Source organism: Stegodyphus dumicola, chromosome 6 (assembly GCF_044657685.1).
Source record: "Stegodyphus dumicola isolate Sdum_Otavi_A_Nest chromosome 6, ASM4465768v1".
NCBI classification, from domain to species: Eukaryota; Metazoa; Arthropoda; class Arachnida; order Araneae; family Eresidae; genus Stegodyphus; species Stegodyphus dumicola.
The window spans coordinates 83,871,424-83,888,867 of record NC_140773.1 but is presented as its reverse complement, the minus strand read 5'-3'; the positions used below and the strand labels follow the sequence as shown (position 1 = coordinate 83,888,867).

Below are 17,444 nucleotides of genomic sequence, written 5' to 3'. Positions count from 1 at the left end.
AGATTTTCAATCAAGTGGCCTTGGAATTTGTTGACAACTACCATTGACTACTTTCTTAGCAATTTACCTGGATGCTAAAACCACACTGATTTTAACCAGTTCATATGTAGCTGTTCTGTTATTCAGCTTTCATTTTGAATTTGTATCAGTATTCTAGGCTGTAGTTTTTGTTTTGCAGGGTTTTGTATTTGAATGTGACATAAGATAGCAACATGTTTCCATCAATGGTTATGCACAACATAATGCTGCTTTTCTAAACTATTGTTCCCACTAAAAATGTGTTCTACCTGCTTAATTTATTGTAGTGTTATTTGGCATATCAAATAAGAGAAGTTTCATCAACATTGCCATTACTGTAAAATAAATTACGTGTCTTTCTTAAACTGAGGACATAGTTCTGAAATGCAAGCAGTTTCTTTTGAAAGATGTGAGGAAACCACTGAGCCTTTGCTGAGTCGTGAACTCATGCCATAACATGAAGTGTTTTCGCTAATCATATCTTCTCTTAAATTCACCTTCGAGAATTTTCATGTATTGAACAATCTTTTGGTCTTTGAACTGAATCATTTCATCTAACTCAGAAAATCCATTTGCCCAAATTTCACAGATATGTCTGAAAAGATCTGGTTTCAGATTGGTGTATTTCCTTGTCTTTCTGCCAAATGATTGCTGATTTTTGTAATGTTTCCTTAAGCACATCCTTTGTTTGAATCCATCTCTGCACATTTTTTCATTGATATCAAACTTAGTTTAATATAAACAAAAAAATGATAAAATTATGCTACTCGGTTTCTGTTTTCATTACACGTAAATGCACTACTCGCAGTTTACACCATATAACTCACTGTCACACAGTTTATGATTAATATGCACTGAACTGAAACTAAACAATAAACATTAACTATCACTGTCAAACATCTGTTTAGAATTTGCTGAAATATTTCTGTCTACCTTTGTCAATATTTTCATCCTTTTTTTAGTTTAGGTTTGTGAGAAAAATTAGGTATTTTGTTGAATAAGAATTTTTTTAATACAGCACAAATCTATGAAATTATTTAATGTTTTGATTGTACTTTCATTGTAATTATCATAAAATATTTCCTATAATGATAGATTAAGGCTTTTGTAAATAATCTTAGACATCTAAAAATAGAAGTATGATATTGGTACTTTTTAAAAATGATTATAACAGTATGACCATAAGTGAATGTATATGGGCAAAATAAATAGATAACCAGGCTGTGATAAAGTCTTAGCAAATATCTTTCATTTTTCTTTAAAGGATACCTCAGGAAACTTAACCTACTCGCAGATTGAAGGACCTACTCTTGAGAATACTGGTGGTTACAAAGTCAATATTGGAGACAGTGGTAACATGCAAGTTAGACATGAAGTGAGATGTGTTTAATACTTCTTACATTTTTGATAAACTTTAATAATTGAATCTGTGAATTACTTACACTCTCTGTTCCAAATATAATGAGGTTAATTTTTTACACTCTACAGAAATGTCAGGGAAGAAAATTGGATTTGAGGCATGTAGGGAGGGGAAGCCAAGTATACAGTTTGACCTCATTGGAGTATGCCTTTTTGTAGCAGTCTATATGTTAGCAGTCAGTGAAGTAGTTTTTATGTCTTGTCATACATGAGTGTGGTGAAGAGTCTTCAGAAGTGTTACATGATAAAGCTTTGCATAAAATTCAGTATATCTGTTCCTGAAATGCTTCAGTTGTTAAAATGATCTTACGAAAGTGCTGCTTTGGGTGCAGGACTTCAGATGAGACAATATATTCATTCATCAAAGGTAGAGCACTGAGGACAAATGGCCTTGTAGGATATCCTTTAACTTAAAAATCTGAGAGGAGTATGGTTTATACAGGTGCAAGTACATAGGTAATCAGACATCTAAGAAAAAGTGTTTGGCTGTCATGAAATTGCAATATGTAAAATAGGGTAATTGTTGAATGTAAAATAGTACCACAGATAATTCATTCTAGGGCATACCATGGATAACAGTGAACACTGTGTAGGTCAAGATATGAATGTTACATACATAAAATTAATTCAGAAGTTTCATTAACTTGGCACAGCAAGACATTATCAGTATTAACAAATAATAATACAATATGCCGTATGTCATATTATTTCATGTACAGTATTGGTATTATAATAATGTGAAATTTACTGTGTAGAATCATTGCTTTCTCACTAATGGATAAGACATATTAGCTGCATCTTATGTTTGAAGCAGAGTTTAAATTGCATTGAAGCTCAAATCCAGTACTTCTCAATTTTTGAGATAAATTATATTTCTACCAGAGCCCTAAATTGCCCTCCTTGGCACTTCTTTTATGTAACAGAATCACAATTTTGGCAGAAAATTCTTTTATCTCGAAAATATTATTTTAGTAATTTAAGTCTTAGAAATCAGTTCTGACATCTACCTTTTTCTGGGAAAAAAGTCCTTTAACTTTTAAGGGATGAAGCTCCCATCCCCATGTAAAAGAATTGTTCTCTACCAAGAACTATGAATTTATAAAAAGTGGTAAATTTTGTATTCCCAAAAAGTACTAGAAAGGATCATCCTCGTTGTGCATATCAAATGTGAATGACTTCTCATGGGTAAGAGCACCTAAAGACTTTTTGAAATAAAGTAAACAAATCATAAGATAAAAATTGTTATTTGTGCAAAACTTTACATTTGCTGTAAGCTTACAGATGATCCCTCGAACTGGAGGGAAATTTTTCCCTCTGTTAAATTCTGTTTGATGGCTAAAATTATATTGGTTGGTGATTCTGGTCAGAAAGTGTTAAAACTCTTCTCCCTTTGTTTTCATCCCTATATATTTCCATTAAAAGTTCTTTCATACTTTCATGATGTTTCCATCTATTCTCATTACTGATGTGTTAAAGATTTTACCTTTTTTCATTGGTGTGATGGAAAAAGAATGGTCTTCATTTCTATCATACTTTGAAATAGTTCATTATGGTGTATATCAGGTTTGGGCTAATGCTTTTAACTACAGGCCAAACAGTGCATCATGTGAGTAGGGTTGTGACAATATTTGATGGTACCCATAATATTTGCAGGTCATGACGGTGAGGTGGGGGGAACACCCCCTTACAATTTTAAAAATTGCAAAAAAAATGTTGCAGTGCTTCCTCATCAGCCCTATGTCCTTGATTTGGCTGTGTATGATTTTTTTTATTTGTTAAAGCTCCAGTCAAGGGGAATTTTTTGGAAAAGTTCCGGCAGCTGCTATGATAGGTTTGAGCTACTTTCCAGATGACGATTATTTCACCGTTATTAAGAGTGGCTGCAATGCCTGGTACAGCTATATTTTATCTCAAGGCAGCTACAATGGCTTACAAAAGTTAAGGATGCAAAGGCAAAATCAACAGAAAGGTAAAAGTAACCTTTAATTAATAAAAATTGCACATGTGTAGAATCATTAGGTTTTTCAAAGCAGGAGACATGAGAAATATGCAATGCCTTTGCCAAGACTCAAACCTGGACCTCTCGAATATACGACGAGTGTGCTACCATTACACCATGAAGGCATGCTGGAAGGAGGAGGAGATACCTTATACATGAAGGTAACAAATGTGTTTATGCATGAAAGAAAACATGCATTATGTACAAAGATGAAAACAGTATTTAATTTTCATAAATTACATGAGGATATCACATTTGGGTCATTTAGAAATTGATGTTTAAAGGATCATTAAAAAACTGATGTTTAAACGATCATTAAAAACTGCTATTGAAAGCTAAAAACAAACAAAACATACATTAGTAAGGTGTATGACCACTCCAGATTTTCATCCAAATTTTACAACAATTTGCCTTACTTTCAATCAGGTGGCCAGTGATCAAAATTGTTAGTTATAGCCATTTCTTCATTAGGGCAGTGTCCAGTTGTCTGAAACTGGTTGGAGAAAGTAAACATGCAAAGAGAGCATGCCTGAGAGTATCACAAAAATTTCTTAAGTGGTAAGGTCAGAGTAATATGATGGCCACTCCATGTGAGAAATGCCATTACTCTTTAGGTAATTGTTAATGTTGATGGCTTGATTTGGAGGGGCATAATTATGCATAAAAAGGAAATCAGGACCAACGAGGTGTAGGACTTATTTTGGATAGCACGCTGCCACAGAATCACATTTGAAGATGTGCAGCCAAGTGCCATGTCCCATTGAAACAACAGCCAACACTATAATACTGCCATCTCTGAGTGCATGGTTTTCAGTTATGTTCTGGGCCTAATTTCACATGCTTCTTTTTACACAGACCTTTACATCCAAATGTCATCCAGTTCTAGGGCAAATCTGGATTCATCCTTAAGCAGGATGTTCTGCCATTTTGAAACAGTTTAATTGAGATATTGATGACACCAACTTAAATCTTGTCCTTCTACACTGTATGGTTAGTAGAATAAACAAATGCTTGGTACGTGGGCAAATAGTCATTTCATGTGAAAGCTTCGTTGTACAGTACTGGCAGATACTGTGTTACCAAGTAATGCTGCAACCATGGATGTATTAGCTATGGAAGTTACTTGTCAATTCTACTTGACTACTATAGCAGTATACTGGTCTTCAGAATGGGTGGTAACCTTTTATCGACTGGGTGCAGGTCTCCAAACAACTGTTTGATATATTTATAATTATTTACATGTTCAAGAAATTACTGAATGGTCTATGGCAAAGAAAAGAGCGGTGTCTTTGATGGATTATCCTGCTTCGAGTCATCTGACAGCAAATCAACACTTTTTACCATTTATCTTCTTTTAGCCTAAAAAACATGAATAGCATCAAAAATTGTCCTGCAAAGTTATAAATACTTCATATTAACACTTAAATTAACCTACTGTAGCCATCAGAATGCTGGCATCTTCAATAGCTGCCTAATTACATATGTTTGGACAGTCAGGCATGATTAGCTGTAACATATAATATTTGCAAAAATTTTCAGTTGCTCAAATTCAGCTACATATTTGATAATTGCTAATTTGCATTGCATGCTTAACTTTTGAAAGTCAATGTACACGTATGTCCAAATTGATCTTTACATACCCCAAGAAAGTGCTACTCCATGAAATATCTAATCGATGTAATCTATTTTTGTAGCATATGTGGGCAAGCTAATTAATATTATCCAATCAAAATTTATCAGCAGTTACTGCAATAAATTGACCAATAAATGCAATTCAAGGCATTACGCCACCTAACAGTAAATAAAGCACTTTTCACAAAGTGAATATCTGAGTGAATTTCTGTAATGGAAACAATTTCAGAACTCTGAAAGTATTGTAAGAAGGCCTGGACAAGGTTATCAATGAATAACTGCATCTCAGATCAATATCTGGCAACAACTCCCTCTTGTGAAAGGAAGTCTGTTGGTTGGCAGTTAAGTTCAGAGCTTGAAGCCACCACTGCAGCTGTTGTAGCATGGTAAACTGTATATAGAAGGCTTAACAAAAAAGGCTTTTATGCCAGAAAGCGAAGAGCCAACTGTCTTCATTACAAACAGGGATTGCTTTAATTTATACAAAGAACATCAGAATTGAAGTGAACAGAAATGATCTCATGTTCTCTTTATTGATGAGTCGAGGCTTAGTTTAGCATTTGATTCTAAATATGTTTACATCTGGAAGGAGTCAGGAACACGATATCTTCTTTTGAACATTATTCAGTGTGACCGTTTCAGTAATGCAGGTTTGATGGTATAGGGAGGAATAATGAATGATGGACATATACCTTTACTTATTTTCAACAGCATATTTATAACCAGCCAAAGATATTAGAATGTGGTCTTAAAACTTGATGTAAGACTTTTCAGAGGTGCATATGTATCTGACTTTTTATTTATGGAGGATAATGCTTCTCCACATCAAACAATCTTTATTGATGAATTCCTTGAAAGTGAAGACATTGAGCAAATAACATTGCCAGTAAAATCGCCTGATCTTAATCTGTTAGAGAACTTATCGAACTACCTTGGAAAAGCAATTGCAAAGAGACATCCTCCTTCTAGAGTTGTAAATGCTCTGAAGACTGCATTATCATAGAAAGGAACATAATTCCCCAAACTGTGGTTAATGATGTTATTGCCGGTATGAAAAATGCATTGTGATAGTGTTTAGAAATCAGGGAAGATCACATTCTGTATTAAATAAGCCATCTTTTTTTTTTTTTTTTTTTCATTGAATTTTTTTTAACTCTCCTTGTGTATTTATATGTTATGATGATATGTTTCATTCCACCCAATTCATAAAATTATAATAGCTCACAAAGAAGTCTATAAATTCATTCATGCATATAAAGATAATGTCATTTTTGAACATATTTAAATTTAATAAACTATAATTGCATTTATGTTCAAGTAAAAAAAAAAAAATTAATCATTCAGTTTCTTTTGGAACAGATGATGTGTATCATTAAATAACATATTTTAACTATATTAAATAACATATTTTATCTTATTATTTATTATTATTTATTTTATAATATTAAATAACATATTTTTAACTCAAGATAAAACATTTTTGCTAAGTGTATTTTCAATTTTTTTTTCCCTTTCTGTTTGTTTCAGATACAGCATCTGACTGTTATGAGCCTAGAAGTTCATGTGAATACTCGAAATGATCTGCTACCTGACCCCAAATTTGATGCAGTGGCTGCAATATTCTTTTGTATTTGTAATGATATTGGTGTCAATGAACAAGAAGAAGTAGTTGGCATTATAGTGAATGGACAATCCTTCTTGACTGAAAACTCTCAAAGTTCTATGCAGAAAGTATATGCATCATTTAATAATTGCCTTCTTCTTACATCTTCTAACAAAAATTGTCATGTTTTTTGTGTTGAAAGTGAAAGTTTATTATTTGAAAAACTTGCAAGTATAGTGATGGAGTGGGATCCTGATATCTTGATTGGCTATGAAATACAAATGGCATCCTGGGGTTATCTTACAGAGAGAGCACAAAGTTTAAATATGAACTTAAATGCAATGCTATCTCGAGTAATTGACAAAAAAGAAAGTAAAATTGTGCATGTTGAACATGATCATACTGTTACTGATCAAACTGCTGATCTGAGTGAAATATCTATCTGTGGTAGAATTGTTCTCAATGTTTGGCGCCTAATTCGAAAAGAAATCACTCTCAATGTATATACTTTTGAGAATGTATATTATCATGTTTTGCACCGACGCACACCACTGTATACGTTTCATGACCTAACTCGTTGGTTTCTTGGATCTCAGAAAGAAAAAGTCATTCATTATTATAGCATCAGAGTGAGAGGCTGTCTCCAATTTCTTGAAAAGTTGGATATCATTGGTCGCACGAGTGAATTAGCTCGGCTTTTTGGGATTCAGTTCTATGAAGTATTGAGTAGAGGTTCCCAGTTCCGAGTTGAGTCTATGATGTTACGAACAGCTGCTCCGTTATCATACATCCCAGTTTCTCCCTCAGTCCATCAGCGATCTCACGCTCGTGCTCCAGAATGTGTTCCTTTAATTTTAGAACCCGAGTCTCGATTTTATATTGACCCTGTAGTTGTATTAGACTTTCAGTCTTTGTATCCTTCAATGGTCATAGCTTATAATTACTGCTTTTCAACGTGCCTTGGTAGGGTTGAACATTTTGGTAAAAATGTGCCTTTTGAATTTGGATGCACTTCCTTAAATATATCTGATACCACACTTCATAAACTTCAGAATGACATTCATATTTCTCCAACGGGAATAGCTTTTGTCAAGTCCAATATTCGCCGTGGTATTCTTCCTGTAATGCTTGAAGAAATATTAAAAACAAGAGTCATGGTAAAACAATCTATGAAAAAAGTTAAGGATAATGTAGCTTTAAAGAAACTTTTAGATGCCCGTCAGTTGGGCTTAAAATTAATTGCTAATGTAACATATGGTTATACTGGTGCCAGTTTTTCTGGAAGAATGCCAAGTGTTGAGGTTGCTGACAGCATTGTTGGCAAAGCACGTGAAACTCTTGAGAGAGCAATTCAACTTATTGAAAATACACCTGAGTGGAAAGCTAAAGTTGTATATGGTGATACTGATAGTCTTTTTATTCTGTTACCTGGGAGAAGTAAAGATGAAGCTTTCAAACTAGGACAAGAAATTGCAGATGCTGTTACTTCTACAAATCCCAAGCCTGTAAAACTAAAGTTCGAAAAGGTATACTATGTCTAAAACTTCTATTTCATTCATTTTTCTGTATTTTTATAATTTGCTTTATCAATCTGATAAATGATACTTCTTTTTTTTTTTTTTTTTTTTTTTTTTTCAGCAATTTTGTATAAAAATTCCATGTATTTTAATGAATTTTCCTGTATAATAATGTATTTTGACATGTAATACATATATTTACTTTATACTGAGATATCATTTGAATTTTATTAAGGTTTTTTGCTTATATATATTTAAGGTTTTTAAGGTCATATTTATTTAAGGTTTTTTGCTTATATATATATATATATATATACATAAGCAAAAAACCTTAAATTTAGTGAAAATTTATTCTGAAGGACCAAAAAGAAAAGTCCTGTACGATTGCTGCAAAAATATTATTTAATTCAATACAGTAATAGAGAAAATAAAGGAAATCATCTGCTAGGAAATTCAAAGTGAAATTTAGAAAGGAAATGCATGCTGTTATTGTAAGAATTGGCAATTAAGAAAGCTAATATGCATTATTGGAAAAAAATGAAACAGAAAAATCATTACTGGTTCCATAGAAAAATCCCAACTTTTCAAGGAGAATTTAAATCTTTCCGTACAACTATCAACAGTTCATGAAAAGTGTGTTTCATCATGTCGTAAATCCGAAAAAATCCCCTTAACTAGCAATTTAACATATCCAAATTTCTTCTTATAATTTTAGTTTGCAAGATAATTCTGCTATGTGCTGCCAGACCATTTGAATCAATAAAAATCTAAAACAATTAACACCATAAACAAAGCATTAGACGTAATTTAAGCATTGGACGTATTTATCCAAGTTCAACAGTTAAAAGAAGTTATGAAATTAGGTTCTAAATGTAGGTCTGTCTACAGCATAAAAAAATTTAAATGCTGTAAAAAATAGGTTATAAACTTCAGTTTCCATTCAATACATTCTTAGAATGGAAAGTAAAATTTTATGACAACATCAAACAACAGTTTTCACAAAATTTAAATAGAAACAAACTTCAAGGTGTGATTCTTGCTCTTAAATAGAAATTTAATATCACAAAAACAGATAAGGTGAGTAATAACTTCAGTATTGTTTGAAAAAAAAAATTAACATCAACCTAGGTACTGAACTCCATCAACCCATTAAATAACTACTGAAAAAGAAAATCCATTTATTAACAAGATAAAGCAAACGTGAAATTTCTTTTCTCAATGAATGTAATAGATTTTTTAACCTCTGTGGTATTCTCAAATTCCATAAAACTACTTAAATTCAGATTTATCTCCAGTGAAATTAAAAATTATAAATGAACATTGACTACTTATTTGCATAACAGCTTAAAAGAATTAATAATTTTATTTTTAACTCTGCTAGAAAAGAACCCAAGTTTTGTTGGAGCATTAATAATAGGTTTACCATCATTTCTACTATTAAAGAACTTGAAATAAATTAACTATTATGATTTTGAGAATTTATATGCTAGTTTACCGTTACAAGAAATTTACAATAGTCTCCCACAACTTCCCAACTTGTTTTGAGAAATGCTCACAATAATTACAATAGATAAATGGACAACTTACCTTGAATGCACATTATTTTATAACTATATTAAATTTCATAACACAGTTTTAAACAAGTAAATGGCATTCTTATGGGAATGAAACTCCTGACACAATTTTCTGGCATCTTCATATTTACTCAAGAATTTAAGTTTCAACAGTCTGGACCAAACTTATTTAAAACTTTTTGCTAACACCTACAGGTATATTGATGATATTATTACATTTAATAATTTTGATGCAATAGAAAAATTCCAAAATAAATTCCTTTTTGCTTAAAAATTAATAAAACGAATAAGGGTCAACAAGAAATAGAATAGCATGATCTATATATACACTATCCAACATTGAAAATGTAACACCAAAAAGGAGTGGCCCAAAAATTATGCAAATTTCAGAATGGATGCAAGTTACCGAGTTATGTGAAATGTGCACCTCTCCAGCACATGTTGAAGAAGATTTAAGGGAAGGAACCTGTAGAATGTTCAATTTTTGTGCCATTATTTCTGCTAAGAAAATTTGTTCTTGTCTCAGAGGACACATGTAATAGCAGAGAATGTCAAGCCATCATCAACAGAGGCAGTTCCAGCAGACAGACGATTTTATGACTGGCTTGGTGACCGGACTGAGAAGGACAGGCTGGTCCATACAACAAATCTCAGCTGGCACACACCTGGACACGTCCAAAGTGCACAGGCTGTAGCAACAATTGTTAGAACAGGGAAATGTGGCAAGTTCGAGATGTGCCTGTGCAGCCAGAGTGACGTCAGCACGCGTGGATCAATACATACACTGACAAGCAATGAAGCAGCCACTTCTGTCTCCATTTTGCAGCATATGTTCAAGATCCCCTGAATGTTCCCATATCGTCAATTGGTTGCTAGTGGCCTCCACTCGTGGCATCTGTTAAGAAGATTACCATAGACAGCAACATCTGCAATGGTGCCGGCTCGAGCGATGGGGATGGTGGAATGGCTCAGGGTCATGTTCTCAGATGAGTCACGCTTCTGTTTTTCCAATGATAGCCGTCCCGTGCGAGTTTGGTGTTGATATGGAGACAGGTCCAATCTGGCAGCAGTTATCGAATGCCCCACTGCATGACAACTTAACACCATGGTTTGGGGTACAATTACGTACGATTCCAGGGCACTATGACGGCCCAATGGTACGTGGATAATGTGCTGCAGCCGGGGACACTTCCCTACCCTCAGAGATTGCCCAATGCCCTTTATCAGAAGGATAATGCCCAACTGCACACTACTCAGAAAGAGAGACTCTATAAGAGAAAGTTTTGGGCAAAAGAAGAATCTTTAATTTTCTATAATTAAACTTAATAACTGGAACTCCAGTATCTCTCAGTAAATTATTGGTAATACAATACTCAACCAAATTAATACATAATTTAAAAGACTATGCACAGATGTTCATGACTTAAGAGATTGTTTTACTTAACACAAGTGCTAAAACAAAAACATTACCACAACTTTTATCAACTATTATCTTAATAAAGCTGCTTTTAAATACCTTATCTAAGCTTTAAGCTAACAAGTAGTGATAAGCTCGTCTCAAACCTGTGGGAGGACAAAAGAAAATATCTGGAGATTTAAAGATTTGTATATTTTGTAATTAAACTGTATAAAAAAAAAAATTGTAAATATTCTGGCTGCTACCTTTTTTCAACGTAAAAATATTATCGCTGTAAAAAAATTTTTCCCTTGATTCACAGTCAGAATTAATTCTAAAATTCTAGTTATTCTCTTTTCTTAATTGTACAGTTAAAACATCTTTTATAGTTCTTTAAATTCAGTTTTCTAATCTGTTTGCTGTTTTGTCACACCAAAAGAAAATTCATGCCAGAAGCACCCCTTCCAATTTCAAATCCAGCCAACTGGTGCATTTTGCTTTACTCTTGGCAACCCTTAGCGTCAGACACTTATTTCTCTTGTGGCACCATTTTCAACTTTCTTTTGCTGTAGTCATATGTAAATAGAGTTTAAAATTAATTTTGACCTTTTTTGTAAAACTTTAACTGTTTTTGTGTAACTCTTTAGTTCTTTCTTTCATTTTTATTTAAATTTTTATTCCTTTTTGTTTTAAGTATTGTGCTGTATGATTACTCTGTGTGCTTTTGATTTTTATTGATTGAAATGGTCTGGCAGCCTGCTGGGGAACTATCTTGCGAATTGAATTTATGAGATGAGATTCAGATGTGTTAAATTATTAGTTAAAGGGTTTTTTAGGGGGGATTTGTGAGATTATGAAACGAACTTTTCATAAATTGTTAATGGTTGTATAGAGTCCTGCGAATTGAATTTATGAGATGGGATTCAGATATGTTAAATTGTTAGTTAAAGTTTTTTTTTTTTTTTTTTTTTTTTTTTTTTTGGATTTGTGAGATTTTGAAACGAAATTTTCATAAATTGTTGATGGTTGTATGGAGAGATTCCATTTCCTCTTAAAAAGTCGAGATCTTTCTATGGGACCAGCAACGATTCTGTTTTATTTTGTTGTTTTTCTTTTATTTTTCCATGGTAGTGCATATTAGCTTTCAAAAATGCTTTCTTAACTTGTAAGATTCCAACCTGAGTACCTTTAAGTTACAGTTAAATTGAGGAACCTTAAGAACTGATAAGCAAATAATCGCTTGAGTTCATGAAACAGAGAACAAAACGTGAGAAGGTTCAATTACCTTTTATTATTCAAAATAAAGTTAACAGACAACTCCTTCTTAAAGTTACAATGAAGCCTTCACTTGGGCTTGAACTCAGGAATAATAATCAATAAAACTTAACTAAAAAGACATAGCCGACTAACGTTGAAGCTATCAAGATTCTAAGAGTTGGCCCCCTTAATGCTAACTAACGTTGAAACTATCAAGGGCCTAAAGTACAGCCGAGCCTAATAATAGCTTAAGAGATAGAGTAGCCTAAAAAGGCGAACACGCACTAGTCAGAATCACTGGCTCTCTCACGAAGTCAGTAGAACTTAACAGTTAAATACTTTTCTTCATTTATATTCAAACACGATTCTGGAAATACATTCTGGCTGGAAGTTGTAAGCTGAAATTCAGGAAGATAGAAAAGTAACTTTTAACTAAAGATTAACTGTTAGAAAATTACATAAACTTTACAAACTGCCAATTTTTACTACATTTCATTCATGGCTAGTGTTGTAGATTGTGATGCTACTGATATGCATAACTATATCGCTGCACTTAGATGTAGCTGTCGTATTGAATTATCGCATTTTATCTGTAAACAAAATTAGATTTGAGATGATATGTTAGACGTGCATTTACCATTTATTTGCACCCTTGTTCTCACACATTTGTATTTTTCTTACATCTTATTATAAATATACTAGATGAAAGAAAGATATGAGCAGCAACATTTTAGCTGACATTAAGCATAGCAAGAATGTATTCAAAAGAAAGTGTAGGCAACAATTATTATTGGTTTATAATAACTACAACTACTTGCTAGAGAGAAAAAAATATATTATAATACAAAAAATTGATTCTTGCTTTTTTTTTTTTTTTTTCTGTTTAAATTATTATAAAAAAGAATGTAGTAAGCGACAACAAAAGCGTAGGAGAAAAATAAAAAAGTTATGATTCCCAAAATGGTATGTGAGTACCTGTATCAGCAATATTATATAAGATCATATGACGTGAATTAATTGTAGTTTAATGCAGCTTAAAATGATTTATTGCAAGCAGTTATTATTTTTAGGTCAGGAGAAGTATCCAGATTAAAATGAAGAGTTAAGGAACTTTTGCAAATTAGAATTTGCTGTGATCCCTTATTTTTATACACAAATATACGCAGAGATATATTTACAAACTTTAAAGATATTTCAATATACAGGAAGAAACTGTATTCATATAAGAACATATATCTGGGAATCCTACCAAGAATTATTTGAATGGTCTTTTATCACAAATCAATTAGGTAATGTAGCCACTGTTAGTTGAACAATTTGGGTGGGCGTACTGTGCAAGTTTGTTGCTTTAATATAAAGATGTCTTATGTGTGCCTTGCAATATGGGGCAATGATTTGAAATGGATGAGCTGTAATACAGTTGTATCATGAACTAGATATGTATTTTATTATCAAATGTTTATTTGCTTACGTCAAAGGTAATCTGAAAGCTGGTAATTTGAAGGAAGTAAACTTGTTTGTGATCAGAAAAGAAATTGCACTTTAAACTGAATGCAATCTGTATGAGCTATTTTACAACACTGATATTTTTCAAGAATTTCTCTGGTGAATAGTACAAGGAGCACTTTCCTTTCCTTTTGCAGTGGATTTAGTCATTTATGGCTGTAGATTACAAACAAAATATAAAATTTACACACTGCTTTTTGAAGTGATATATTATAGAGATATGTTATCATTATTTTTACCTCTTTGAAAAAGGCTATATATATATATATTAGGGCAAGTCAAATGAAAGTGAGCCAACCCCTCCTCAGCAAGAATGGTTTGGTCCATCATCTGCGGCGCATGCGCGTAGCACAGAGACAGCCTTCATTTACGAATGTGGCGCGAACGTGTGAGGTTAAAGTTCTTTAAGGCGCTTTTACACTAGGTTGAAGACGGTAGCGTGACATAATGGACACTCCAAAAGAGGAACAGCGTGGTGTGGTCAGGTTTTTGACAGCTGAAGGTGTTTCCCAACATGAAATTAGTCGCCGTATGAGTGCTGTGTACAGTGAACATTGCATCGCATTGGCCACTGTGAAGCGTTGGAGCAAACAGTTCAGAGAAGAACGTGAAAGTTGCAAAGACGATCCAAGACCGGGCCAAAGCCACCTTGCAATCACCCCCGACACAATTGCACAGGTTGATGAGCTGATTAGACAAGAACGGAGGATAAGCATCGATGAACTGGCAAAGCATGTGAACGTCAGTCACGGTTCAGTTCACACCATAATTCATGATCATCTCGGTTATCAGCTTTTGTGTGCTCAATGGATGCCCAAGATTTTGAACGACTGCCAGAAGACGGAGAGGTTCGGCGCTGCTTTGACTCATCTCATCCGGTATCATAATGAGGGTGACGACTTCTTGTCTGTAATTGTGACCGGAGACGAATCATGGTGCCACCACTATGAACCTGAAACACGCCGGCAAAGCTTACAGTGGAAACATTCGAATTCACCACCCCCGAAGAAAGCAAAGGCTGTCATTTCCTCGGGAAAGGTGCTATTGACTTTTTTTTCGATTGTCAGGAGCCATTACTGATTGAATTTGCTAAACGTGGAGAGACTATCAATAGTTCGCGATATTGTGCAACGCTGGATTGGCTGCGTATCGCAATCAAGAACAAACGACCTGGAAGATTGACGAATGGTGTGATCTTGCTACACAACAATGCTCGTCCCCACGTCGCTGATGTGGTTAAGACACAACTGGCAAAGTTCAAGTGGGACACGCTGCAACATCCTCCATACAGCCCAGATTTGTCGCCATGCGACTTTCACATTTTCGGGAAACTGAAAAAACATCTCAAGGGTACCAGATTCATGTCGGACGACGCCGTGAAGGAGTCGGTTACAGACTTTTTTAATCGACAGCCCAAAGAGTTTTATGAGATGGGGATCACCCGGCTCATTTGTCAATGGGATAAATGTCTCAATGTTCATGGAGACTACCTTTAAATAAAGTACTCTGTTTGTCATATATTCGCATTGGCTCACTTTCATTTGACTTGCCCTTATATATATGTAGAATTTGACTTAATTCACAGCATGAGAGCACGAAGTAATATTTAAATGGTTTATTTAATAGAAAGAAATATAAGTAAATAAGAAAAGTAAATAAAGATGAAGTTAACGGTATGCAGGATTAACATAATGATGCACCAACAGTCCTTTTATAAACTCTTGAAGACGTGTGAGCCGTCTGCTCACGTCTGCCCTCCACTCTCGACCAGGTCTCAGCGCTGTCTGGGATGATTCTTACTGCGCTGGGTGATGCTATACTGATGACGTCATAATCCTGGTATTCTAATTCAGCATTGGACGTTGATGACTCCCACAGCTTCGGCCAGCCTGAAGAGGCATCGTCCTCGATGTCTGTTGAATGGACATCACTATCATGTACCTGCAAAGATAATAAAAAAAACAAAAAAGAAAAAAAGAGTATCAGGTCCTTAGGCTTTGAGCTGATACAAGCATTAAATCAATTTGACCATGGCTTCATATGGTCAGCCGCAGTAGATGTCAAATTTGGTCCTTCATGGCATCCTACTTTCTCGACTTCATATCTGTCATTTAATCTTACAGCTATGATTTTATACGGTCCATGAAACTTAGGTCGTAGTTTCAAACCAGTCCCATATTGAGTTCTCTGAATGGCTACCAAGTCGCCAATCTTGTATAGTTTCGGTTTCTTACGTTTCTTGTTGAATTGTTTACGATTCTCTTCTTGTATCTTCAAAATGTTGTTTTTAGCATCTTCTCTCATCTCATCGCGTTCTTGTATCAATTGCTTTAAATATTCTTCATTCAATATTTCACTAATTCTCAAATCTTCTTTATTCTTCATTTTCGTGCCTATGAGAAGCTCAAACGGTGAATATTTTGTACTTCTCGTAGTTGTACTGTTGATTATTCTCTGAACATCTGAAACATATTTAAACCATTTCGTTGAATCTTCATGTGATAATTTTGACAAAACAGGAATCAAAATTCTATGAATTCGCTCAATTTGTCCGTTACCTCTTGGAATACCGGTAGTAATTTTGACATGTTCTATTCCTTCTTCAGTACAATAAGCTGAAAATTCTTTTAGTGTAAAGGCACTACCTCGATCTGAAATGATTCTGGCTGGATTTCCAAATACAGTCTGTTGTTGCTTCAATTTTGAAATAACTTCTTGTGTAGTTGGTGATTTCACTGGATAGAACCAAGTAAATTTCGTAAAAGCGTCGACAACAGTTAGAATGTGTTGATATCTCTTGTTCGTCGATGGAAGAGGTCCAATAAAGTCGATATGATACGTACTCAAGGGAACGTTTTCTTTTGGTACAGGATGAAGAAATCCTTCTGCTTTTCCTTGCTTCTTGTTGTACAGTATACATTCTATACAGTTAGCAATTACTTTTTCAACTTTGCATTTCAGTTTGGGAATATAGAATTCTTGCTCTACAGCATTCACAGTTTTATCTACAGCAAAGTGACCTTTTTTATGTACCTTCTGTATGATTTCATTCTGTAAGGATTCTGGCACTAGTAGAAGATCTTTACCATTTTCAAATTTGTACAAAATATCGTTTCTCACGAAGAATCCATTTTCTTCTCCCTTCTCAACTAAATTCTTGATTAACTTCACATGTTCATCTTCATTCTGTTGTTGTGCTAACCGAATCTTCTCAGTTACATCGGATGTGTATGATGTTAAAATTAAAGCATTTCTATTTAAAGCATCAACATGTTTCATTTGGCTTCCTGAACGATGTACAGTTTCGTAATCGAATTCTTCAATAAACATTGCCCATCTTGCAATTTTAGGAGTTAAATCTTTCTTATCTAAAGTTTTCTGAAAAGCGCTACAATCAGTTACAATTTTGAATTTAGTCCCTAACAAATAGTTTCGAAATTTCTTCAGAGCTTCTATTACTGCAAGGGCTTCTAATTCGTAACTACAGAGTTTCTCTTGCTGCGGTGAAGTCTTCTTACTCATA

The 17,444-nt window shown here is 33.9% G+C and overlaps 1 protein-coding gene across 1 annotated transcript in view; it reads left to right on the top strand.

Annotated features, from left to right (window-relative positions):
- PolZ1 (DNA polymerase zeta catalytic subunit) overlaps positions 1 to 17,444 on the top strand; it is a 160,590-nt gene that overhangs the window by 84,724 nt on the left and 58,422 nt on the right. The window contains exons 14-15 of the mRNA XM_085818620.1: positions 1,283 to 1,393; positions 6,596 to 8,197. Of these exons, the coding sequence (XP_085674746.1) occupies positions 1,283 to 1,393; positions 6,596 to 8,197 (1,713 nt within the window). The remainder of the gene's footprint in view (positions 1 to 1,282; positions 1,394 to 6,595; positions 8,198 to 17,444) is intronic.